Here is a 22842-nt window from a genome sequence, read left to right as displayed (position 1 = left end):
CCAGGAGAGACATTGTGCGGCTAATCTTATCCATTATCCTATCATCTCACATTTATTGACATTTAAAAATCTCAAATGATTGGGGAAATAGGCACAGAATCTCTGTTCACTCCAATCATAAAACATATATATAGTAAGCAGATTTAGAAGGTACATATATGCAAATATATTATATTTAGAGGTAAATATATAGGGACTTCCCTGGTGGCACCGTGGTTAAGACTCCGCACTCCCAGTGCAGGGGGCCCAGGTTCAATACCTGGTCAGGGAACTAGATCCCACACGCATGCCACAACTAAGGAGCCCATGTGCCACAACTAAGGAGCCCACCTGCGGCAACTAAGACCCGGCACAACCAAATAAATAAATATTAAAAAAATAAAGACATATATTTTTTAAAAAGAAGTAAATATATACATATCTGTATTTTATACATGTAAATATATATAAATAATTAAATGTTTATTTATATTTATATACAATGTGAATGTGGTTCAATGCTTAGCTCTAGCTCTGCTGATGTAAATGTGGGATGATCACAGGCGATCTCTGCAATATCTCTGAGCTTCTTTATACAATTACAGGTAACCCCACTTTTTGAAACTTGCTGTACGCCACTTCACTTTTACAAAAGACCTACATTAGTACCTGTTTCCGTTAACCAAAAGAAATCTGAAGAGGATTTTTGCTTTTACGAGAAAAGGTTAAAAGTAAAAATAGCTCTCCGTGTTTGTTTTGCAGTGTTTGTTTTACAGCAGCGGTGGGCACCCCTAGCAGGGAGAGTGGCCCTGCCCAGCTCCTTCCCGGGGAACTACACTCCGCACCTCAGCATCGAGCGGCCATTGTTTTGAACTGTGTCTGTGAGCATCTGTCTCATCTCAACTTATTCTGTGCATTCCATTAGCAAGGTATGTCCTAAGGTAACTGCTTCTTTGCTTTACGCCATTTCAGTTTATGAAAGGTTTCATAGGAACACTCTACTTTCAGGTAGCAGGGGAAAACTGTATAATGAAATTGCTATGAAATGAAATCATTTGTGATATGTTATCTCTTTCCTATCAGTAAAGCTGCCAGAAGTTGATGTTAGAGATGTTAATAAAGCCTCAAGTTATGCCTTACAGCCCAGCACCGTGTTTCCCAAATTGCATGTCACTGAAAAAAAGAGTCCCTCAGAAGAATCCTAAGTCACACAAGTTTGGGAAACATCGCACAGCATTTTATTGACTTGGAGATTCCTAACGCACGTTTACGTAGTAAGAGGCTGTGAAATTTTCTTCGCAATTAAGAATCGTACTTAACCATGAGCTGATCTTTAAGATCAACTAATGTTTTGGAGACCTCAGTTTGGGAATTATTGGATTACTGTACTGTTCCGGAGAAGTTTCCATGAAGGCTGCTGGATGGCAGCCTTCAGAATAAATATACAACTTTCCTTCAAATCAATGAAAACACAGCTTTTTTTTGACCTCTCAGCAGGCATTTTGGAGCATGAATTTTGGAGGTAGAAGCTTGAGTAGCTCTTTTTGTCCAGAAGATTTACAAAGGAATTTTGGCAGCCTTTAATGTACTTTTTTTTTTTTTTTTTGCGGTATGCGGGCCTCTCACTGTTGTGGCCTCATGGGCCCAGCCGCTCCGCGGCATGTGGGATCTTCCTGGACCGGGGCACGAACCCGTGTCCCCTGCATTGGTAGACAGACTCGCAACCACTGCGCCACCAGGGAAGCCCTAATGTACTTTTTAAATGCTGATGAGATTATCTGGTATCGGACCCTACCTGGAGCCAGAACTGCTGGCCTACTTATACACAGGAAAATAGGCAGTAGTCAATAAACTCATGTTGACATCTGTCTTTCTTTGTACCCCTTAGGTTTGAATACTGAGTTTGGAATCTGTAACCCCAGAAGACGTGGATCCTTGTGACATGGTTCTGTCTCCCTCCGCCCTCAGCTCATCCCAACACTCTCTCCACCTCGGCTTCCCCGCCCCACACTGGTACACATACCTGAATAGGAGTGTTGGGTCCCAACACTAGATTGCTCTGAAGTACCCCCGATCGCACAAATCCCTTCCTTCTTATTGATTGCTTTTCTAAAGGTCTTGGCAACGTCTGTGCTTTTCAGGCCAAGAAAAACCTGCAAAAACATAATTTATCTTTAGAAACCCCATCTGTGATTGAGAAAACCATAAAGGAAAGAATAAGCAATGTTGAAGCAAGGAGGGTAGGAATGTATTTCTGGACGTTTTCCGAATTGAACTCCCACATTTCAAATGCATCTCCTTGGATCTCACCTTGATAAACTCATCAAAGCTGATCTTCCCATCCTTGTCCAGGTCACCTGTAGCCATCATGTTTTCTATAATTTCTCTCACTCTGTACCCAGGCAGAGGCAAGCAGGCAGCCTTGAACAAATCATTCAGCTCATTGCAGCTGATGTACCCATTGCCATCAGAATCTGTAAGGCAAACGGGGAGCTGAAGGTTTGGGGCGATTTGGGTCACAGCATGAAGAGAGGTGAGAGTAGGCTGGATTGGAGGGGAGCGGGCAGGAGAGGCAGTCATTCAGGGTCGTGGCCTGACCCCATGCAAAGTCAGAATCTCACAAGAGGCCTGTTGCTATTGGATATGGGCATTAGCATCACTTCCAACATCCAAGAGTCATAATTTCAAAACAGAGGTTCTGACAGCTGAATCTGAAGAGATTCTCATAGAAACAGATGCGAAAATAAATCACAGGTTTGGGGCCACAGAGTAAGAATAAGTATGGAATACTAGGAAAACAAAGGAAACCAAAGAAAGCAGACAAGCCATGAAAGATGAGACTTAGTTGGCCATTACCAGGAAAGGCTACAGATGACAAAGGGCCCATATTCCATGTTTAGATAGAGAAAGAAGTAATCTTCTTGAAGAACAGCTTTCAAAAATGTTTCCCAGCTCCTCTAACCAATACCACTGTATTCCTGTCCCTTCTGCTATTTTGCTCATGTTACCAGTCACCGCATCTGTCCTAAAGCTACTAAAAAAGAAGAGAATTGTGTGACTTGAGGTATCAGGTTTACTTACCAACTTTGGCAAAAGCTTCTCTGAGCTCCATCATTTCTTCATCAGATACCGATCCTCTGGCCATTTTTTTATTGCTTTAGGCAACAGATCTGCAGAGAGGGGACAACATAGGGAGTGGTTGATGTGTATCTTCTTAAAATACAACAGAGAAGCAATTCTCATTTATTAAGTAAAGAAATATTCCTCTGCATCCATCATGACTTATAATTATCTTCCCAAAATGTAAGCAATAGCCTTTTTCTTAACCCTCATTGTGGTGGTCTCCAAAGATGGTCTGCACCAGTTTCTCTCCTCCCTTTGATTCTCTCCTCACATCAGGAGATGGAGTTTATTTCCCTCTCCTTGAATCTGGGCTGATCTTGTGACAGCTTTGACCATTTAGAAGGCTGGAGAAGCCATGTCTGGGGCTGGAAACTTCTGCTTCCTGCCTTTTGGAATTCTCCCTCCTTTTGGAATGCTCATCCTTGGGCTGTTCCCTCTTGGAACATAACTGCTGTGCTGTGAGATGTCTAAGCCACAGGAAGAAGCCACATGAAGTATGAAAATTGGATGCTCTGGTTAACAGTCCCTGCTGTGGCCCCCAGCCGACAGCCAGCATCAACTACCAGCCAGCGGAGTGGGCCATTTTGGACATTCCAGCCCACTTGAGCCCCCGGATGAACACAAGCTCAGCCAACATCACATGAAGCAGAATTGCCCAGAATCTGATACCAACAGAACTGAGAGATGGTCAAATGATGGTTGTTTAAAATCACATTTTGGAGTAGTCTGAAACACAGAAATATACAACCAAAACACAACTTTTATATAAATGTCTTTTTAAGAGATATCTTCATGTTCATACTGCAAATGAATATGTTTGGCCAAGCCAACAGATAAATTTTATAACTTCAAAGGGAGTTATCAAAGTTCTCTAAATATTTAAGAAAAGAGGAAGGGAATCTGACTCGCTAATCATTCATATATGGGAATTTGAGGGACTTTTTAGGTGTTCTCAGAAAGGCTAGTGTTGGCTGAGAAACAATGCTAATGCCTGAGTATTTTCCCTTTCCCTGTGCCTTACGGCTGCCCTCTAGTGGGTAGAAAGAGAATGCAACAGAAAATGGATTATATTCTTGTCTCTAGCTAATTCACAGGCCCATGTTTCAAATAGGAGTTCCATCAAAGCTTATAGGATTTCCTGGTGGGGAAGGGATAAGTGGGGTGAGAGTGTGGGAGAAGGGGTACTTCTATGCATAATTATATTTGGGGAATTTTCGTGAAATTACTGATTTTTAAAAATATTTAAAATTTGTGACTGGATACTGTTTTAAATGGATTTCCTTTTCTATATTTGCACATCATTTTATAGTGTTGTACTTGTTCTCAGTGACAATGAACAACCACACATGAAAGGGAACAGTTTCAGCACTTAAACCTGTTGGCCAGAAATGCATTATGCTCAATTTTGCAAGTCCTCATCCATTATCCACCAAATCACTATCCTGTCCCATACCATTTATCACATGTATCAGTAGTTTCAAACTTTCGTTTTCCTAAGCAACCCTCTGTGAATAGAAACCTTACATGTAAATAACAGCGAACAAATAAAAATAACTCTGGGGAGGGATAAATTAGGAGTTTGGGATTAACTGATACACACTACTATATATAAAACAGATAAACAACAAGGACCTATTGTATAGCACAGGGAACTATATTCAGTATCTTGCAATAACCTCTAATGGAAAAGAATCTGAAAAAGAATAGATATTTATATATGTATAACTGAATCACTTTGCTGTACATCTGAAACTAATACAACATTGTAAATCAACTATACTTCAATTAAAAAAAAAAAAAACTCTGAAAGCCTTTGGTTGAAAAAGACCCTGAAGGTCACCTTACCTCCACTATCCCACCTCCTTCTCCTTGTCATCTATGCATGGTGGGAATTCCAGGGAGCATGATTTAAAAATCGTGGAATTACATATATTGTTATTATTTCAATTCCTTTAAAAATATCTTTTGTTATCAATAAAGATTTATTGTATTATTATTTACCTTATATCTAAAAATGTACTGGTCCATTGGGTTCTCTGATGGAAGGTAGAAACTGTCGAGGGCTTAACTGCGTAAGGAGACACAGTCTCACACATCACAATAACCCTCAAGAGGCAGCTACTGGCTTTCTGACTTTCTTGCCTTCACTTCCTTTCCTTCCTTTTTTGTCTGTTTCTCTGTCTCTCTCCCTCCCCCCCTTCCCTCCTTTCTTCTTTCCCTCCTTCTTTTCTTTCTTTGTTTTTTTTGTTTGTTTCCTTTCTTTTTTTTTTTTTTAAAATCAAGCCTTGTTCCGAAAACAATCTGAGCCCATTACAAAGATCTAACCGAACCTAAGAAGTAAACCAATAAAATCATGTGATCAGGGAGAAGGAGTAATTAGCTTAGGTGAAATAAGAGGACAGCAAGCAAGAGCTTGCATATTTCAAACACACGGTCAGGACTGAACGTTTGCTAGAAGTACGCTGAAAATCTAGCTCTGAGTTCTCGAGATGCTCAGTTAAGAAAGGACATATCAGTTACATAATTCACTCTATTTACATAAGACAAACCACTCTTCTTAGGGCAGGAGAACTGAGGTCTGAGAGCAATGTCTTCACCTAGGCCTGGAGAAGAGGACACTTGTGGGATGTAGTAAACGCAAGTTTTATGTTTCTTACAATGTTGCTCAAGGAAGGCTGATGGCATAGGTACATGTAGCCCTGCTTTATAGAGCAGGAACCAGAAACTCAGAGAAGATTCATCTTTCAGATCACACAGCCAGGTAGAGGAGCAGCAAGATTCCAGTTCTCAAGCCTTTTTTCCTCTCCCATGCTGTCTATTTAGGTTGCTTTGCATTTCTGTTAGACACTCATTCCATCCACCCATTCATTCATCCATTCAGCAATTATTCATTAAGTATATAACATGCCTAGCCTATGGGAGATTAAAAAAACTATAACATGAAGTCTCTATCCAGGTGTTCTAGCTCAGGAAGCTATCGCTTTCATGTGTTAAGAAATCAAAGCTTGGGACTTCCCTGGTGGCGCAGTGGTTGAGAGTCCGCCTGCCGATGCAGGGGACACGGGTTCGTGCCCCTGTCCGGGAAGATCCCACATGCCGCGGAGCGGCTGGGCCCGTGAGCCATGGCCACTGAGCCTGCGCGTCCGGAGCCTGTGCTCCGCAACGGGAGGGGCCACAACAGTGAGAGGGCCCGCGTAACGCAAAAAAAAAAAAAAAAAAAAAAAAAAAAAAAAAGAGAATGCATGGGATCTCCGAATCTAAACTAGGCTTATCCTTTGACGTAAGAGTTTTAGATTTGAGAGCACTGTGAGACACTGGTGAGAAATATATGTAAAGGCAGGGAATGAGACTGTATTTTAAGGATCAAGGGCAGGGCCAGGGAAGAAAGGAAAGAATTACAGTGTTGGGTAAGAAAGAAAATCTCAAGATCATGGTACAGTAAAAAAGCAGAGAAAATATTTTAGAATAAAAATTGCAGGGCCCATTCAAATAAAAGACCTAGGAAGGGAAAGTAGGGTTATTTTAAAACGATGTGATTTTTAAACCATGGCAGGTAGGACAAGATGAAAAACCTTGAGCATCTGGTAAACCACATTTTTGTAAGAGATTTACATAAATGGGAAGGATCAACTGGGAGAAGCCAAATAGTGAGACAGCCTTCAAATTAAAAAAATCCAAAACCCTCCAGTGATTTAATAGCTAAAGGAAAAGAGAATAGATTGAATTAATTTAAGAGGTGGATTGGAGAAGAAGGCGTCACCAGCCTAAATTACTCTGATACCGTTTGTTGTTTGTTGCGCCCAAACACAAATAGATGTGGAGAGAGAATCTCTTTTACCATCAGAGCGAGCTGTAAGTCCTGGAGACACAACCCAACTTTTAGAGACAGAGCAAGCTAAGAAATAATTTAGTACAACTCCCTCAGTTTATAAATAAAGAGATTTAAGGTCCAATGAGATGAAATGCTTTGTCTATGTACAAGTCCTCAAAGCACTGCCAGGCTAGGGTTTGCAAATGCAGAGCTGAAAGAGCAGAGCAGGAAAAGGATGGACTGACCATTCATAGGGCCATTAAGATCCAGAACTGAGAACAGACTCTTTAACTAATTGAACTGAATGTGCAAATGACAGCATTTTCACAAAGCAGAGAAGCAGGGAGAGGAGGTAACTGATGGAGAAACATGTGGATCAGACCATTTCTAAGAAGGACATGGCTGGGGCGAGAATCAAATATTAGGTACTTTACACAGTCTATTAATATGGTTACCTGAAAAAAACACCCATTTTAATTCACGCATGTTTGATGGTTTGGGTTATAATATGACTAAGATTCTTAAGGAGAATTGACAAGGGTTTGTTTGCAAATTACCGGCACCATATTGGCAGCTGACTCTAGAGAGGTCGCTGCAGTAATGGGATGGGCTGTGGCTTTTGGATACTCCCATTTGGAGCTTAAAAGAAGTGGCTGAGGAAGGCATGTCCCTTTCAGGGCATGAGTGAGCAGTTTCTTGGGCTCTGCTCTACTGCTTCTGCAGTAAGTGTGGCCCTTTTCAATGACTGTATCATCTAACTATGACTTGCCAAGAACCATCTTAAGGTTTTTTGCAAATCAGTGGTGAATTTTGGAACCCCATTTCTGAATCACTGCCCAAGTCATGAATCTAAGAAGACACATCTCAAATCATTCATCTAAGTCACGTCTGGCTAGTTTCTCTGTAAGCACTTACATTTATTAAATCAATGATTATAAAATCCCAGGACATTTGGCCAAAGAAAGTACCAGTTGTTCTTTTTAATAAGATTATTTTTAAAGTCACAAGAAAATCAAATAACCACCAACTGCAAAAGCCACCAAACCTGTCCATTCCTTTAGGTCAGCCAGTTCTGAGTCTCTGTTTCAAGGAGGCTGGTATTTTCCAGATGGGTAGTGAAAGAGAATTTCTGAGAATGACTTCTTATAATAAAAGTACCTGACTCAAGTTCCCTGAAATCTGAATGTAGAAACAATCTGCAGGAGTTTACTACAGAACACAGTGCTGTAGAATTTACAGGAGGAAATGCGTTCTTTAAAATAAATGTAAAAATGTAAGCTGAATTTTCTCTGAGGAGTTTCCTAAATGATAATGAAAAGAAGTAGACAGGTTGATAAAAGGTAACCCGGCAAAATGAAATGGCTCCTGAACTGGCATCATTTCTGAAAGGAGGTAACACTGTGTGGGTTGGTATTTTGATTCGATAGATTGACACCCAATTATATAACTGCTGGGATCAGAGTGGCATCTGTAACATGGCATCACATTGCCAAGGGACTATTTTGAATGTGCCCTACTTTTCCTGCAACTTGACACAGTGGGGAAAGTAAAACTGGAAACTCAGGACCCAAATTCCCACCTTTACCTCATAAGTTCAGTACGTATCCAGGGGAAAATTGTACAACTTCCGAACACCTCACTGAGTAGTGAGTAACCCAAAACAACGTGTCACCTGGAACATCATGAATCCCGTAATCTTTAGCGTTAGACTCTGATGATTAAAGAAGTGAAACATAAAATACTTAGGATTCCGAAGCCAAATAAAATCCCCATAAATGTTTTTAAAAGCTATCATACTACAGTTAGATAAGGAAGGAGTTTTGCTTTCAGTTAATTCTGTCCGCTTTCTTTTACAAAGTAGAACACTGTGCAGAGGCGGGGTGGTGGTGGTGATAGCTTACTATGCATGCTGGGGATACAATTTCTCTGTGGATACAGATATTCCAAACTTTCACACAAGGGACGATTCTCAAAATGTATTTTAAAAGTGCCTTTGTTTTTAAGAACCAAATAATTATAAATGTCCTCAAATACAGATGGCCACTTAAGGGGGCTCTTATGAATTCTTTTGTCAAGTCAAAATCTCTTTGAGATTGTCTTTTCTCTCCCTGCAGATACACTGATTCTCCCAAGGCTGCTGCAGAGGGGAGAATTCTTCTCTCTGCACTCTTGGAAGGCTATTCCCAGCACAGGCTCAGCAGCTTGCTGTCTATCTCAGGGGATGAAAACACCCCCCCAAGGAAGCCAGCAGCCCTGATTACTCCAAACCTGATGTTTCTCTGGGGGTCTCTGTGGTTTGATCACTCAGTTGAGGGGCTTCTGAAGCTGTATTAGCATGGCACACAGAGTCCTACTCTGTCCCCAACTAAGGAGTGTACAGCTCCCTGCTTTCTCCCCCAGCACCCCCCAATGTCTGTTTTCTACCAAGCTGTCCAACCCCATTAAGGATAGGACACAGAGCAAACCTCTTGCAAGCAAAGGGGATGCTCCAGGCTGGGGTTGGGGAGACCCTCATTGCCTTGGCCTCTCTCTCCTTCCCTAGGCTGTACTGTGATACTCCTGGCGTTCATGTCTAGACCCTTCATTTCACATGCAGCCACAAGGACTTAAGATCCAGACCTCCCCTACTGAAAGCTCAGGGGACCCCACAGATTATTTGAAAGTAATCTTTTCAAAAAGCTGAATATTATTATGGGCCAGTTGATTATCCACTGTGACACCATTACCTCAATATCAGACGTCATTCATTCATTCATTCACTCCACCTAGAAGTCTAAGTGCAAAGCACTGCCCTGGTTGCTGGGCTACAAGCAAGGGGGCCACGAAGACTGGGGCTTCATGACACCCACCGTTAAACATCAAGTTTCAAATGCAACACAGAGATTACAGCTCACTTACTGCAAAATGGTTATAGAGCGAAGAGGTTCTGAAGATCAAATATGAACAGGTGGAAAGGCTAAACACAGGGCAGTGGTGGGAGGAGGGGCAGGGAAGAGATCAGATAAGAGTAAGAAATTAGCACAGAAGCTTTTCAAAAAATAAAGTATCAAACAACTCAATCAGCCCATGCAATACAAGTAATCAGATCATTTATACACATGGACATCTCCAAGGAAATCAGAATAAAATAACGAGCAGGGGGCAGAAGAGAGAGCCTGGGGGTAGGGAGACCCAGGATGCTACCTGTCTATGTAACGTCAGACTCCACTTAGCCTCTCTGGGCCTCAGTTTCCTCATCTGTAAATTGAGAGATGAAGTCCCTTCCACGTTAAAAGTTCCAAAAGTCTGTTCACTAGCTGACAAGTGTATGTACAAGTTAGAGCCAGGGTAAGGTGTATTTCAAATGAGCCTAGAAATAGGGTCAGGGGCCATCAGGAGCTGTGACCATGGCCTGAAGCAGCTTCTGGGGAGATACCTCCTCGGAAGTGGACCCAGCATCTCCCAGCCCCACCTGCTCTTACCTCAGCAGCAGGCAAAGCTCTGTCCTCATGCATTCTCCTCACTGACCAAGGCAGATGCCCACTGCTCAGCTGCTTGACTGCTCAGCACAGAGCAGGGAAGTTTCCAGAACGGCACGTGAGATCAGCTTTCTGGGATGTCACTGCGTACATCTTAAGTCCCGCTGCTCCAGTTCGCTCCTAGTTTCTAGGCAAGACTGCATGCAAACTGCCCCAGAAAGAGAGCCATCTACTATTTTCTCAAAAATATCCAAATAAGGAAACCCTACAACCTCTCTGGTGTCTCATATCCCAACCCTGTAACCTAAATCTTTTCTGATACGATTAAAGCTCCCTCTCTTGGGCTATTCTCAGAGGGAATTACAGAAGCTGCTCAATTCATAAAAATTCTGTCACGTGCGTTGGTGACAGCCGCTGGGCCTTCAAAAAAATTCTTTTAACCTGCTTTAGGAGGCTTTCTCCAAATCTTTAATAGTTTCCTTTGCTATCTTCTGCATCTACGTCAAGTTCCTTAAATGATAACACAATAAAAACAGAGTCACAGAATGTAGAGGTAAAGGCACCAGATTTTCTATCTGGCCACTCTCTTCCTGTCACAGAGGAGTGAAATAACACCCAGGTTAAAGGATGTGACCAATGTCACCGAGCTCATTGGGACTGGAGTCCAAGGCTCCTTATTTCTCCTCTTTCCTTTATAATAAGTTTTCAAACCTAAGAGGGAATGTTGTTCTTTAAATAAGACCTGCTCCACATATGGTAAAGTATAATTCCCCCATGATTTCAAATATCTTATCAATATAATTTCATGTATATTTCCTACACATGAAGGAGAACTTAATCTAGGTATTGAGCAGGCAGCATCCAGGTCTGGGCTACAAACAACACGTGCCCAATACTACATACATATCCTATTGGCACCTTCAGGGTTACAATGACCGAGGCAAGGTGAACGTCCTCTGTATTCATCTGTATGTTCATTTTTAACTTTGCAGGAAGGACCTCTGATATTTATTAGCAACCAAAAAGCAAACCACATTAAAATAACTCACACTGAGGCACAATGTTCTTAAGACAAAACACCAAATTCATAGATGAATATGCAAATGATACCCTTAGAGTTCTGAGATCAGCAAGGTTTCAGACATTCTGTCCTCTGTTGGTTGGGTGGGGCTCTGGGAATCTTTCCTCCTCTGAGCTCTGGTTCAGACCCCATGTCCACATCTCCATTTCTTCCAGCAGATTATGAGATCACAAACTATATGAGATCATCTCACAGCACTGCCTCCTGGCTGGCACGCAGTATAAGTACGTAGGAAATCAGTTGTAGCCATGAACAAACAAACCCATAAACAAACAGTATACAGGGCTTAAGAAGTCTACTATCGAGAACGAACGTATGGACACCAGGGTGGGAGGGCAGGTAGGATGGACTGGGAGACTGGGATTGACGCATGTACACTACTACGTATGAAGCAGATGGCTGGTGAGGGCCTACTGTATAGCACAGGGGGGAAAAAAAGAAGGTACAATCTGTTTGCAGGACATATATTTAGTTAACCTTAAAAGTGCATTCCAATATACCTTAGGTGCAGACAAATACTATTTGATTCCACTTATACGAGGTACCTAGAATAGTCAAATTCATATAGAGTCAGAAAGTACATTGGTAGATGCCAAGGGCCAGGGGGTGGGGGGAATGGGGAGTTAGTGTTTAAAGGGGACAGAGCTTCAGTTTAGGAAGGTGAAAAATTCGGGACACGGATGATGGTGAGAGTTGCACAACAATGTGAATGTACTTAGTGCCACTGAACTGTAGAGTTAAATATGGTTAAAATAGTATGTTTTATATTATGTGACTTTTACCACAATAAAAAAACATGAAAAAAAAGAAGTCTACTATCACCTTCTTTGAGGAGTGTAACAATAATATTCTTGTGTACATACTTATCATATCCCTCCCACTGAAATATACAAACAACAGAACAAGGCAAGTGGATGCGTCAAGTTTATACAAAACCACTTTGCAGGAAAGATGACTTTGCAAGTGTCCCTTGGCAGTCTCTGAACTAGGCTGGGGATGCCCCCTGGTCCCCACCCTCCAGCCACCAGAGGGTTCTGGCTGAGGTAACAAAACCTGGGGCCGGGCAGTTTCTGTAAACCCTGCTGGCCGCAGCCGATGCTCAGGTCTCTCTACCTAAGTGTACAGTGTCCGACTTGGAGCTGAGTCCTGCTGGGAGGAAAGGGGCCGTGGTGTGCAGACAGAGCAGGACGGAAAGGAGGGTAAAATCAGCTGAGATGCACAAACTCAATGTACCAGGAACACACAGGAAAGAATTAGGAATGGGTGTTAGAATTCACTTGAATGTAATTTGCATATCATTATCTGGACGATGAAATGCATCCTCCGGTAATTCTAAGTGTCCACCACTAGGCGGATTCATATATTTATTTGTACGTTTCTTCTTTCACTAAACACCTGCCAAGTAAATACCTACTCTACACTAGGTCGTGGGTTAGATGCTGGCGACGCAGACATAAGATGTGGTCCTGGCCTGTTTAGTAGGGGAGAGAGACACCCGTCACTAGAATACAGGGGGACTTTTTAGATCCACAGGAATGGGGAAAACAGCTCTCCCCTGGGGAGCCACGCGTGGTGCCCCGGGGAGAAGTGACATGTGACCTGGGTTTCCACAGATGAAGAGGAGAGAGCTTCAAGGTCTTTTCCTTATTCATGTAGAATGATGAACCCATATTCTCTCCACAGGAAGTTTATCTATGTTGGAGCCAGAGAAAACAATAGCTAAAGGACAAATGGAAGACGAACTAATGTTTACTGAGTGGTTACCCAGTGCTGAACGTTTTATAGGCGTTACCACATTTAATTCCACCACAAAGCATTGTGATGATTTCCTCTTTATAGATGAGGGAACTGAGATTTAAGTAACTGGCCCAGGGTTACATTGCTCTGAATTGGGGAAGCCTCAGACATTATAGCCCTGCCGCGCGAGAAAACGGGAAAATGGGGGTTCTGAAAAGTGAAGTTGTTCCCCAAAGTCTCAAAGTGAGTCAGTGACTCATCAGAAAAGACGAGTAGAGCCTCCGGAAGCTTAGTTTGGTGTAACCAAAGTACGGGAAAAACACAAGTCAATGAACATTTAAACAACTTAAAGGTTAAAAAAAATCCCTGAGATGCACCGTCCATGAAATGTACTTCACATCTTCAATATGTGGATGGAGAGAACGAGGGGAGGAGTTTCTTCCACTCGTTTTAAGAACAGCACAGGCTTAGTTTACAGCTTCACCTGTGCTGGAACACGACCCACTTTCTCCCAGTCTAAGCAAGTGTGAAAAGGCAACATAGGCGTCTCACAAACCTCATCTGTACGTTAACGATCTTATCTTCCTTCATGAAATTAAGCTTGCTATATACATAAAAAAGAATGAACTAGGAAGCGACAAGGCACGGCGAAAGGATGCTGGATTTTCTGATGCAACCGTTTCTCGCTGTGTGCTTGAATACACGTTACTTAAAATTTCTGAGCCTCAGTTTCTTCATATGTACAAAGGGGATATTAATAATGCAATCACAGTGCTTGCTCCGTAAGAGCTGTGTTAGAATGAAATTAGATAAAGTGTTTAAATTGTATACAATAGTGCTTGGCGAAGGAAGGAAGGAAGGGAAGGAGGGAGGGAGGGAGGGAAGAAGGAAGGAAGGAGAAAATAAAAAAAACCAGAACTTTTACAAAACTATCTTGGGGAACAAACCCAATTTCCACTATAAACTAGATGAAATATTATCTAGAGTCGCTGTCTAAAATTCACACTTAATTGTATGTATGTCACATGTGTGGATAGGTGTAAATCTAGATTTCACACCTACGCTTTATCTTCAAACGATCTAAGCTTGGTTGCTCTGGCGCTTGTACCACATCTCTCCTCCAGAGTCCTTGAAGGCAGTTTCAAAAGCAATTGCGGAATTAGAAGATGATACCAGCTAGAAGCCAACAGCATCGGTATTGGCTGATCTCATGCTGAGCGGTCAAGGGGCTCTGGGCTTAGTCTTGCCTGAAATACTTATCGTGGAAAGTACCTTCTGACAGTTGAGGAAGCGTGGCCAGAGTGGGAAAATGTACAGCAATCTTAAGAAAAGCCCGCACATCCATTGTGAGACATGAAATGAAACAGGATCTTGGGCATCTGTGAGGAAGACCATTGGGCTATGTCTCTCCTCCCTCTCAGGTACACCAGTGCCTGGCGACTGAGTCTGCTGGCCACTTCTCTGCCTCTATCTCTTACCCACTCCGGAATTCTCCAGGCACTTTCTCTGCTGTGGTTTGAGCTGATGGAAAGACACCAAGACAACATGCAGCTGACATCTGTACACCAGCAATGACAACAGAAGCTTCTCTTTACTCTCAATAATGTGACCTCATGTTCTATGGGCTCCTTGGGGTAGTTCTTTTAGAATTTCTAAGGACCAGCTCATTCTCATAAAAAAAAAAAAAAAAGAAGCAGTTACAGATAAACTGAGGCAGGAATTTGTATTCATTTGATAGACTAGATTTATCTACACTTTCTTGGAAGCCACAGTTTGGTGGGCAAATATTTACCAATACCAATTTACTAATGGGATATGCTATGACATTTCTTTTGTCAAAATTTTAAGTAACTAAATAGCGTAAACACTTCATAACCCTTAAGAACTCTGTACCATAATATCCTCAGGCATTTATTTGTTTGGTATAGCAGCGGACCCATCAAAGGCAGAGTTGGGATCTCCGCCTGATGGAAAATTAGGACTAATCATTGAATATTCAACCACAGAAAGGAATATTTAGACTTATTAGAAAGTAGCCAGTGGACCATGTTAGAAAATACAATGCAATGAAAACAGACATGGTTTACATGTTTAAGAAACTGTGAATATTAAAATGGAAAAGAGGCAAGGTGTGAATCTCGGCTCTGACGAGCTCTGTAACCTTGGACTTAAGCCTCCCTGAACCTCAGTTTGATCTTCTGTTCTAAGAAGATGAGAACATCAACCCCAGGCAGCTTTTGTGTGGAAATATAAGAGCAAATATATGTCAAGAGCTTAGCACAATGCCTAGCAAATAGTGAGGGCTCAGTAAGTCAGCAGCGATGGTGAGCACAGCAGAGTGAGATATACACACAGACTGATGAAATGGGGAAACGGAAGGGGAGATGGACCCAAGAGCAGACCCAGCGGATAGACAGTACTTTTCCCTATTTCAGAGACGAGGGGACTGAGCGTCAGGGGGCTTAAGACACTTGCTTGGGCTCCACAATTAGTAAAAGGCTAGAAAAGGAATCCAAATTTGCCTCCAAATTTGCTCTTTTCTTTAGACCAGACCCGTTTGTCTCATGCACAGAAACTGCAGACACTCAGACTCACAAGCTTTAAAAACTGATATTATATATGATATTTAATACATTTTATATTATATATATTATATTCAATCACCAGACAGATCAAGAGTCCCAACTGTCTTCCTCTGTGGTCACAGGAAAGAAACAGAGCATCAGGGATATTTTGATGAAAAATCTCAACTTGAAAGACAATGAGGGAAGGGAAAAAATCTGAAAAAAGTCATCAAAGGTGCCCATGATATTCCATCTTTCCAAAGAGAAAAAATTTAATGTTATAAAGCATTGGAAATGAAGGGAAAGTTCATTTACATCTTTCTTTTTGCGGTACGCGGGCCTCTCACTGTTGTGGCCTCTCCCGTTGCGGAGCACAGGCTGCGGACGCACAGGCTCAGCGGCCATGGCTCACGGGCCCAGCCGCTCCGCGGCATGTGGTATCTTCCCGGACCGGGGCATGCACCCGTGTCCCCTGCATCGGCAGGCGGACTCTCAACCACTGCGCCACCAGGGAAGCCCCATTTACATCTCTGAGATGAAGAAAAAGGGGCTCAATAATGCAAAACTGCATACACGTTCCTCATTTTTTCTTACTTTCTCTTTGCATCTATTATGTAGCTTTCTCCATAAGGAATGTATTTTCCACTCTTCTTTCTTAATCACATGGCCTCCTGGTGAAGGTAATGTGAGCCCATGACATCAAGGATCCACATTTTAAAATGTGACACCTGAGGTTAACAAAGATGCAGTTCTAATTCTAAACTTTGCCTGAGGAACGGCGAAAAGGCAGAGGATGCAAATTTTATACAGATGCACTTGTGCGCCTCTTTACTTCATTCATTCAGATACACAGTTTGGATAAATACTGGAGACAACTACCAGACTGAGGAATCAAAATGCAGGGTATTATTTAATTGTAAAGTAATTAGTCCATTCATTCACTTCCCTCTTGAAAGTGCAACCAGAGAAAAAGGGAAAAGAAATGATCTTAGAGACTGCAATTCACATGCCACATTAATTTGCCGGCCAAATTTGATCTTGGCTTTTCTGCCTGTGGAGAAGGTAATCTCTTTTCCATTTTAGCTCAGCCAGTCGAGAGGATGTGTGTGTGTGTCACTGTGTGTCTGTGTGTGTGTGTGTGTGAAAGAGAGAGACAGAGAGGTGGGGGGGAGAGAGAGAGAGAGAGAGAGAGAGAGAGAGAGGGAGAGGGAGACACACAGACAGACAAAGAGATGGAGAGAGCATGCAAGTGTGTCCATCTGTCCGTGGAACTGGTGCTAGACTAAAACAAGAATCAATGCTGCAACCACAAAACTGTGGCTTTCTTTGCAAGTTCCTCAATTTAGTATCTTAGCTTTTCCTTCTGCCAGAAAAAACAACTGACTATATTTGAGAAACAAGCCTCCTTATAACTTAAGGTGGGGCTGAGGCAGGCGTGGCTCTGAAGTTGAGCAAAACTTATTTTAACTCAGTAAGTGGGTCACTTTTTACCTCTATTCTTCAGCTCACAATTAAAACAATCTTTCATTCTTTCACATTTTTTAGGACACTTATATTTGGCCATTACTATGTAATTATAGATATGTGTGTTTGGGTATAAATACTAAATTGTTTAATTTATTCATGTCTATCAATCACAACAGTTAGAAAATGGGAATGCCACTTGACTCAAGTATTCTAATCTTCTATGACTGAGAACTTTTCAAAGCTTTTGAGGGTAGAGATCATGTTTTGTGACCTATACACAGGTCTATAAGTTGGTAAAAACCAAATAGTCAAGTGCAGAGGAGCTGAGTAAATACTGATGATGATGATGTTGACAAAGAATAGTCTTTAATAAAAGCAATTAATGATACAGATGCATTTATTTAGGATAAATTATTATTATCTGCGTGCAACTCAAGGTCTAGGTACAAATAAGCACCATGGCCTGCTGCCTGTTTATGCCAGGAGGTTTCCCCTGGAATTCAGTAGTTAATATAAAATTAATTCAATTGTAGAAAATTAAAGTAATGAAATACTTGAATGGATTAACTTGCCTTCCAACATGAAGATAACTCCAATACCTACCTCACAGGATTGTTGTGATGACTCAGTGCATTAATACGGTCAAAACACTTAGAAAAACACTCAATCCAAAACAGTAGTATAGAAGGCTAAGCTGTCATTATTAGGATGATGAATGGAAATTCTTTGTTCCCCATCTGCTGCTTACAGTATGTTACAAGATGGAGTGACTATGAAATTGCTGGGAAAACTGATGTAATGACTGAAATTGACAAACAAAACAACGGCAACAGTCAATAGCATAAGGAAGTTCAATCAGGAGGCAACTGAGGAAAGCAACGGGGAATTGCCATCTGGGGAGCCCAGTGGTCACAGCAGCTGTAGGGAGATGCTCCTAGAAGATGAATATCTGATTGGGTGGTAACTTCTTATACTTCAAAATGAAAACAATGTGAAACATGAACTCTTTTAAGAAGTGCATTGCCATCTGGTAAAACAGGGAAACTTGAAACTCTTGGAGTCTGCTGACACTGATTAGTTTTATATTTTGGTGGACTCTAATTCTAATTTTTATTTCTGCAGGGTTCATACGCAGATGGAATAGAATCATTTCATTTGATGATATCTGTGAGTTGGAAAACTAGCAAACAAAAAATATCCTAAGGAGACACATGAATCTAAATAATGTCACTTTGCTATAAAATCTATTAGTCATACACTCATCAGACTTTATAATTTTACTTTATAAATTTTTGACTCTTCGTAAAAATAACCTTAGGAGAAAAGTTCTTATTTTTATTTTACCTAACCTGATTTTAGAATTCATTTGCCATCTCCCCCATATACGCAGAGGAGCCTTCACTTTTTTGGTAACAAGGAGACGTTGACTTGAGAATTTTCTGAGAAGAGTGCAAAATGAATAAATAAAAGTTAATGGTATCTGTTCCTGTGCTCTTGGTCATCCAATATGCTTATTATCAGGTACATAATTTTGGTAAGGGTGGCTAAGTTTTAGCTCGATTAATGTATTTAAACTAAAATAATAAGATTAATTTTGCCTGCTGTCTGTGGTCACTGGACAATTCCTTAAATGCCTTGAAATCAATGTCTATTTAGTGCTTTGAGACTAAAATGAAGAATAGTGCTTTGACAAAAAGGAAGCATGTTAGAAAGCAAAATACTGTAATGGTGTTATATCTCCGTTCATAGCAGTCACTGGGGGAACTCAGTAAATATTAGGTTAACAAGTGAAATTAAAAAAAGACTTCTCTGCGTATCTAAAGGAACTGAGAAAAAATTCCATAGATATCATGAGCACCTACTACCTGCCAGGAGAGACAGAGAAGGAGCTCAGGCTGTCAGCAAATTAAGCACTTGAAAGGAAAGCAATATGATTACTGCTCTACTTACTCTAAACTCAAAGCATTAAACAAACACACACAGAAGAATCGGTGGAGGCAAGAACCAGTAGGAAAGGCCTGCAAAAGGACAGGTTTCTTGAAATAAGCCTTAAAAAGTGACCAGAAGTTTCACAGATAAAGAAGAAAGCACTTGGAAAGGCAGTTGGAGTGAAAAGGAGTGAAAGAGCATGGAACTTTCTGGTGGTTTGTGGACTTGTGCACTTGGCATGTGGGTAAGTGGAGGGGGGAGGGGGAGAGGTGGGAGGTGGCAGCTAGAGCAGAAGGAAGTGACAAGAAATAAGGTTGGGAAAGTGGCTGAGGCAGGTTTGTGAAGGCACACAATTCTTGAGTAAAATTATGCATTACTTAAAAGAAAACACTTCATTCTATTATTATATGAAACCCACAGTGATACCTCTTATTTGTGAAAAAGTTTCTGGGTTTATTGCAAACTGTTGTCCTCTTTCTTTCTCTCTTCAAATCATGAATGCTAAGATCTCTTCAGTCAGCTTCAGAACGAAAAGCCTATAATGGGGTACATCTGGGAAAAAGATGCTGGTGGGGAAGATAGGCTCTGGAATAGACGGACGCTTACAGAGAGGCAGAATGGAGCCAGAAATCCTGGCTACCTACCGCCCTTGCCCCTCACCCTGTGACCTTGGGCCGTGTCCTTCAACCATCTAAGCCCGTTCCTCATCTCTAAAGGTAGTTGGGAGGATTAAATGAGGTCATGCATGAAGAGTGGCTTACATAGTAAGTACGTATCAATATTAAGTGGTATTACTACTTGTTCTGTCCTAATTTAAATAGATACATTTGAATGACAAAGTTACTTTGTGGCCTCCCATTCCCCAAAGGGTTCAGCAAAAGAATTAGAAATGGTGTTAAAACATGGAAATTGTTTCCCAAATTACCGATTGTTTCAAGGCACAATTTATGAAGGAGACAAAATTTCAAATGTGACAAAAGAAAGTATCCCTGGGATAGCTAATGAAATGTCCCACCTCAGCAGTGCTTGTTCAAAGGGCAAGACCCAGAAGTTTCTTCCCTGATGTTGCTGGGAGTGAACAAGAATGAAGAGAAATAGATATCAGGTTGATGCTTTAACAATCTAAACTTGATTCCATTTTTATTTCCTCCCGATGTAAGGAAAATACTGACATACCTTTGCATCCTAATTCATTTTATTCTCATTAATATTTTTACTTAAAATAAGACATAGCATAGTTTTAATCTGTTATTTTTAGGGGTCCAAGTCCTTCTCCCTCAGCTCCACATTTTTGCTAGTTTAAAACTATTCAGGGGGCTTCCCTGGTGGCGCAGTGGTTGAGAGTCCGCCTGCCGATGCAGGGGACGTGGGTTCGTGCCCCAGTCCGGGAGGATCCCACATGCCGCGGAGCGGCTGGGCCCGTGAGCCATGGCCGCTGAGCCTGCGCGTCCGGAGCCTGTGCTCCGCAACGGGAAAGGCCACAACAGTGAGAGGCCCGCGTACCGCAAAAACAAAAACAAAAACAAAAAAAACTATTCAGGTGAGATGCGTCAAGCAATATTGACGATCACATTTTACAACTTCAGAAATTCACATTTATAGGTAAGCAGTTAATTCCATTGAAATTTGCCTGTGTAGATGTTCTTTAAACCATTTTATTTACTAGAAACCAATAATGATAAATTATGTAAATTCAAAATCAAGACGTGTGGATAAATCACCTTCGTTTAACGACAGTTTTTTTTTTTTAAGTTGTCCTGAGGAGGTAATTTTATAAAACAAGTTGCTATACTTGATGAAGAAAAATTGGGTTTTGATAAGTGTGTGGATAAATGAATCCACTTGCAGTCCGGATAGCTTTTATGTTTATCATCTGTCAATGGTACTAAATATTGTTGAATAATGGTAATTAATAAAGGCTGATGCTACAAGTTTCAAAGTCTATGTTTCCATAAAGTTTCTGGAATAAATATCCCATATCAACTTTATAAGAATTTCTATTATAGACTGAAGCCTTTCTTCCATAATTAATGGTCATTTGTATGATCACAGGGATACCAAATAGTTCAGACAATTCTACAAAACAGTACAATTAAGCAACACAAATTGCTTTTATTTTTAGAGAATAAATGGAGAAGAGGCAGCCTCTAATTCCATGTGGTTATTAAGCACACCCATTGAAAACCAGCGGTACCCAAAATCACTCAAATAACCAGTAGCACACTCAGTAACATATGACTCAAGATGTTAGCACATCCACTAAAGTACTGTAAAGGAGTTTTTTAGAAAAACAGAACCACAGGAGCTAAAGTTAAACTATCCCCATTAGGCCAACGCGCAACAGCATCTAAACGATCAATGTCCACTTTCCTGAGAACATTTGAAAGTAGATCAAATCACAGTAAATAGCCTCCCAGAAATAAAGCAATAGAAATAAATCAGAACACGGTTTGGTTTAAAAAGGAAGCAAACATCATAGTTTTTTGGGGGGGGGTGATAACTGCATATAATTGGAGAAGAAGCCACCCCAGAGAGCGGAGGGGAGGGTCCCACTCTGGGCGGCCACGAGATGTGGCTGGAGCTTTGCTGGGCAGTTAAACGGTGCCCTGGCTCATAGCGGACAAGGGCGACAGGTGCTCAGATCTCTAGTCCCCTGGGGGCAAAATCCACAATCCACAGAACCAGAGCCGCCCAACAAGCAAAACATCATAAACACTTAGAAATGACAAAAAGACAAAGGAAATTTACCTGGTAGCAAAACTGTTCTCAGTGGTACTGGTACGTGACCAGAAACTCCCTTCTTTCTGATCTGCAGAACAACTTTGTCAACCCCGGGTGTGTGGTCACAAGGCAGGAAGTGACTAGAATGACAAATCATCAGGCAGGAAAGAAATAGATTTTGTCTTTATAAGGACATTTTTACTTAACGTGTTTTTTTTTTTTCTCATGTCCCCTCCCCTGCAAAAATCACCTGACAGGTCACACTGAAATTCAGAAGCCTCTTACCACTTCCTCTTTATGAGCATTTTTCTCTCTCCTTCCCTTTCTTTCCCCTCTAGCTGTCTTGTAGGCATTGGGCTACTTAAACCTGTTGATTTCAGATAACAAGGCAAGGTCAGCCTGCTACCCTGACTTCTTGATCTGCCCCTAATTGCGAACGCTATGCTCTGGTGCCTAGCTACTTACAGCAAAGATAAACAAATTATTCATTTTTAATGAAAGAGCCAAGGGAAGAGGTGGCAGCATCCCTGAAACAAGCTAGAAGGGAGTTCCTTGGGAAAGCCCCACCCCAAGGTGAAACCAAACCCCTCTCTAGAGTCCCTGAACAGTGATCTTATTGGTGCAAACAAAACAAAATGATCTCTTTAAGGGGAAGGGCCCGAAAGGGAAGGTCACCATATTATTTACTCATTCTTTTATTTATAGAGCACCTATGTACTAGGGATCTCTTTAACCCAATTAAAGATTTCAATTATTTAGACACTTCCTACAAAGAGCACCAGCGGGTCACTTAGGCAGCTGCTATAGTCCAATGCTGCTAAATTCCTTCCTAGAGACCACACTTAGTTTTTGAATGCACATTTTAGAAAATTAGCAAGAGAATTAAAATATCTCAGTTCTATGCCCAAACCCCGAATGCTCGTCCTGAGGGCTAATTCTCATCTTCAAATGGAAGTGCTCAAGCGCTCACAG

The 22842-nt window shown here is 41.4% G+C and overlaps 1 protein-coding gene across 3 annotated transcripts in view; it reads right to left on the bottom strand.

Annotated features, from left to right (window-relative positions):
• Positions 1–21963, bottom strand: part of LCP1 (lymphocyte cytosolic protein 1) — a 55255-nt gene extending 33292 nt beyond the window's left edge. For all 3 annotated transcript variants that reach the window (XM_082859312.1, XM_082859313.1, XM_082859314.1), the window contains exons 1-4: positions 21898–21963; positions 3061–3149; positions 2290–2453; positions 2003–2132 (exon numbers count right to left, since the gene is read on the bottom strand). In XM_082859312.1, coding sequence (XP_082715438.1) covers positions 2003–2132; positions 2290–2453; positions 3061–3124 — 358 coding nt within the window. In that variant the 5' untranslated portion in view covers positions 3125–3149; positions 21898–21963. The remainder of the gene's footprint in view (positions 1–2002; positions 2133–2289; positions 2454–3060; positions 3150–21897) is intronic.
• Positions 21964–22842: the final 879 nt, after the last annotated feature.

This window comes from Leucopleurus acutus (genome assembly GCF_964270905.1).
Source record: "Leucopleurus acutus genome assembly, chromosome: 18".
NCBI classification, from domain to species: Eukaryota; Metazoa; Chordata; class Mammalia; order Artiodactyla; family Delphinidae; genus Leucopleurus; species Leucopleurus acutus.
The sequence above is the reverse complement of the archived record's forward strand: the minus strand, read 5'-3'. Positions and strand labels throughout refer to the sequence as shown.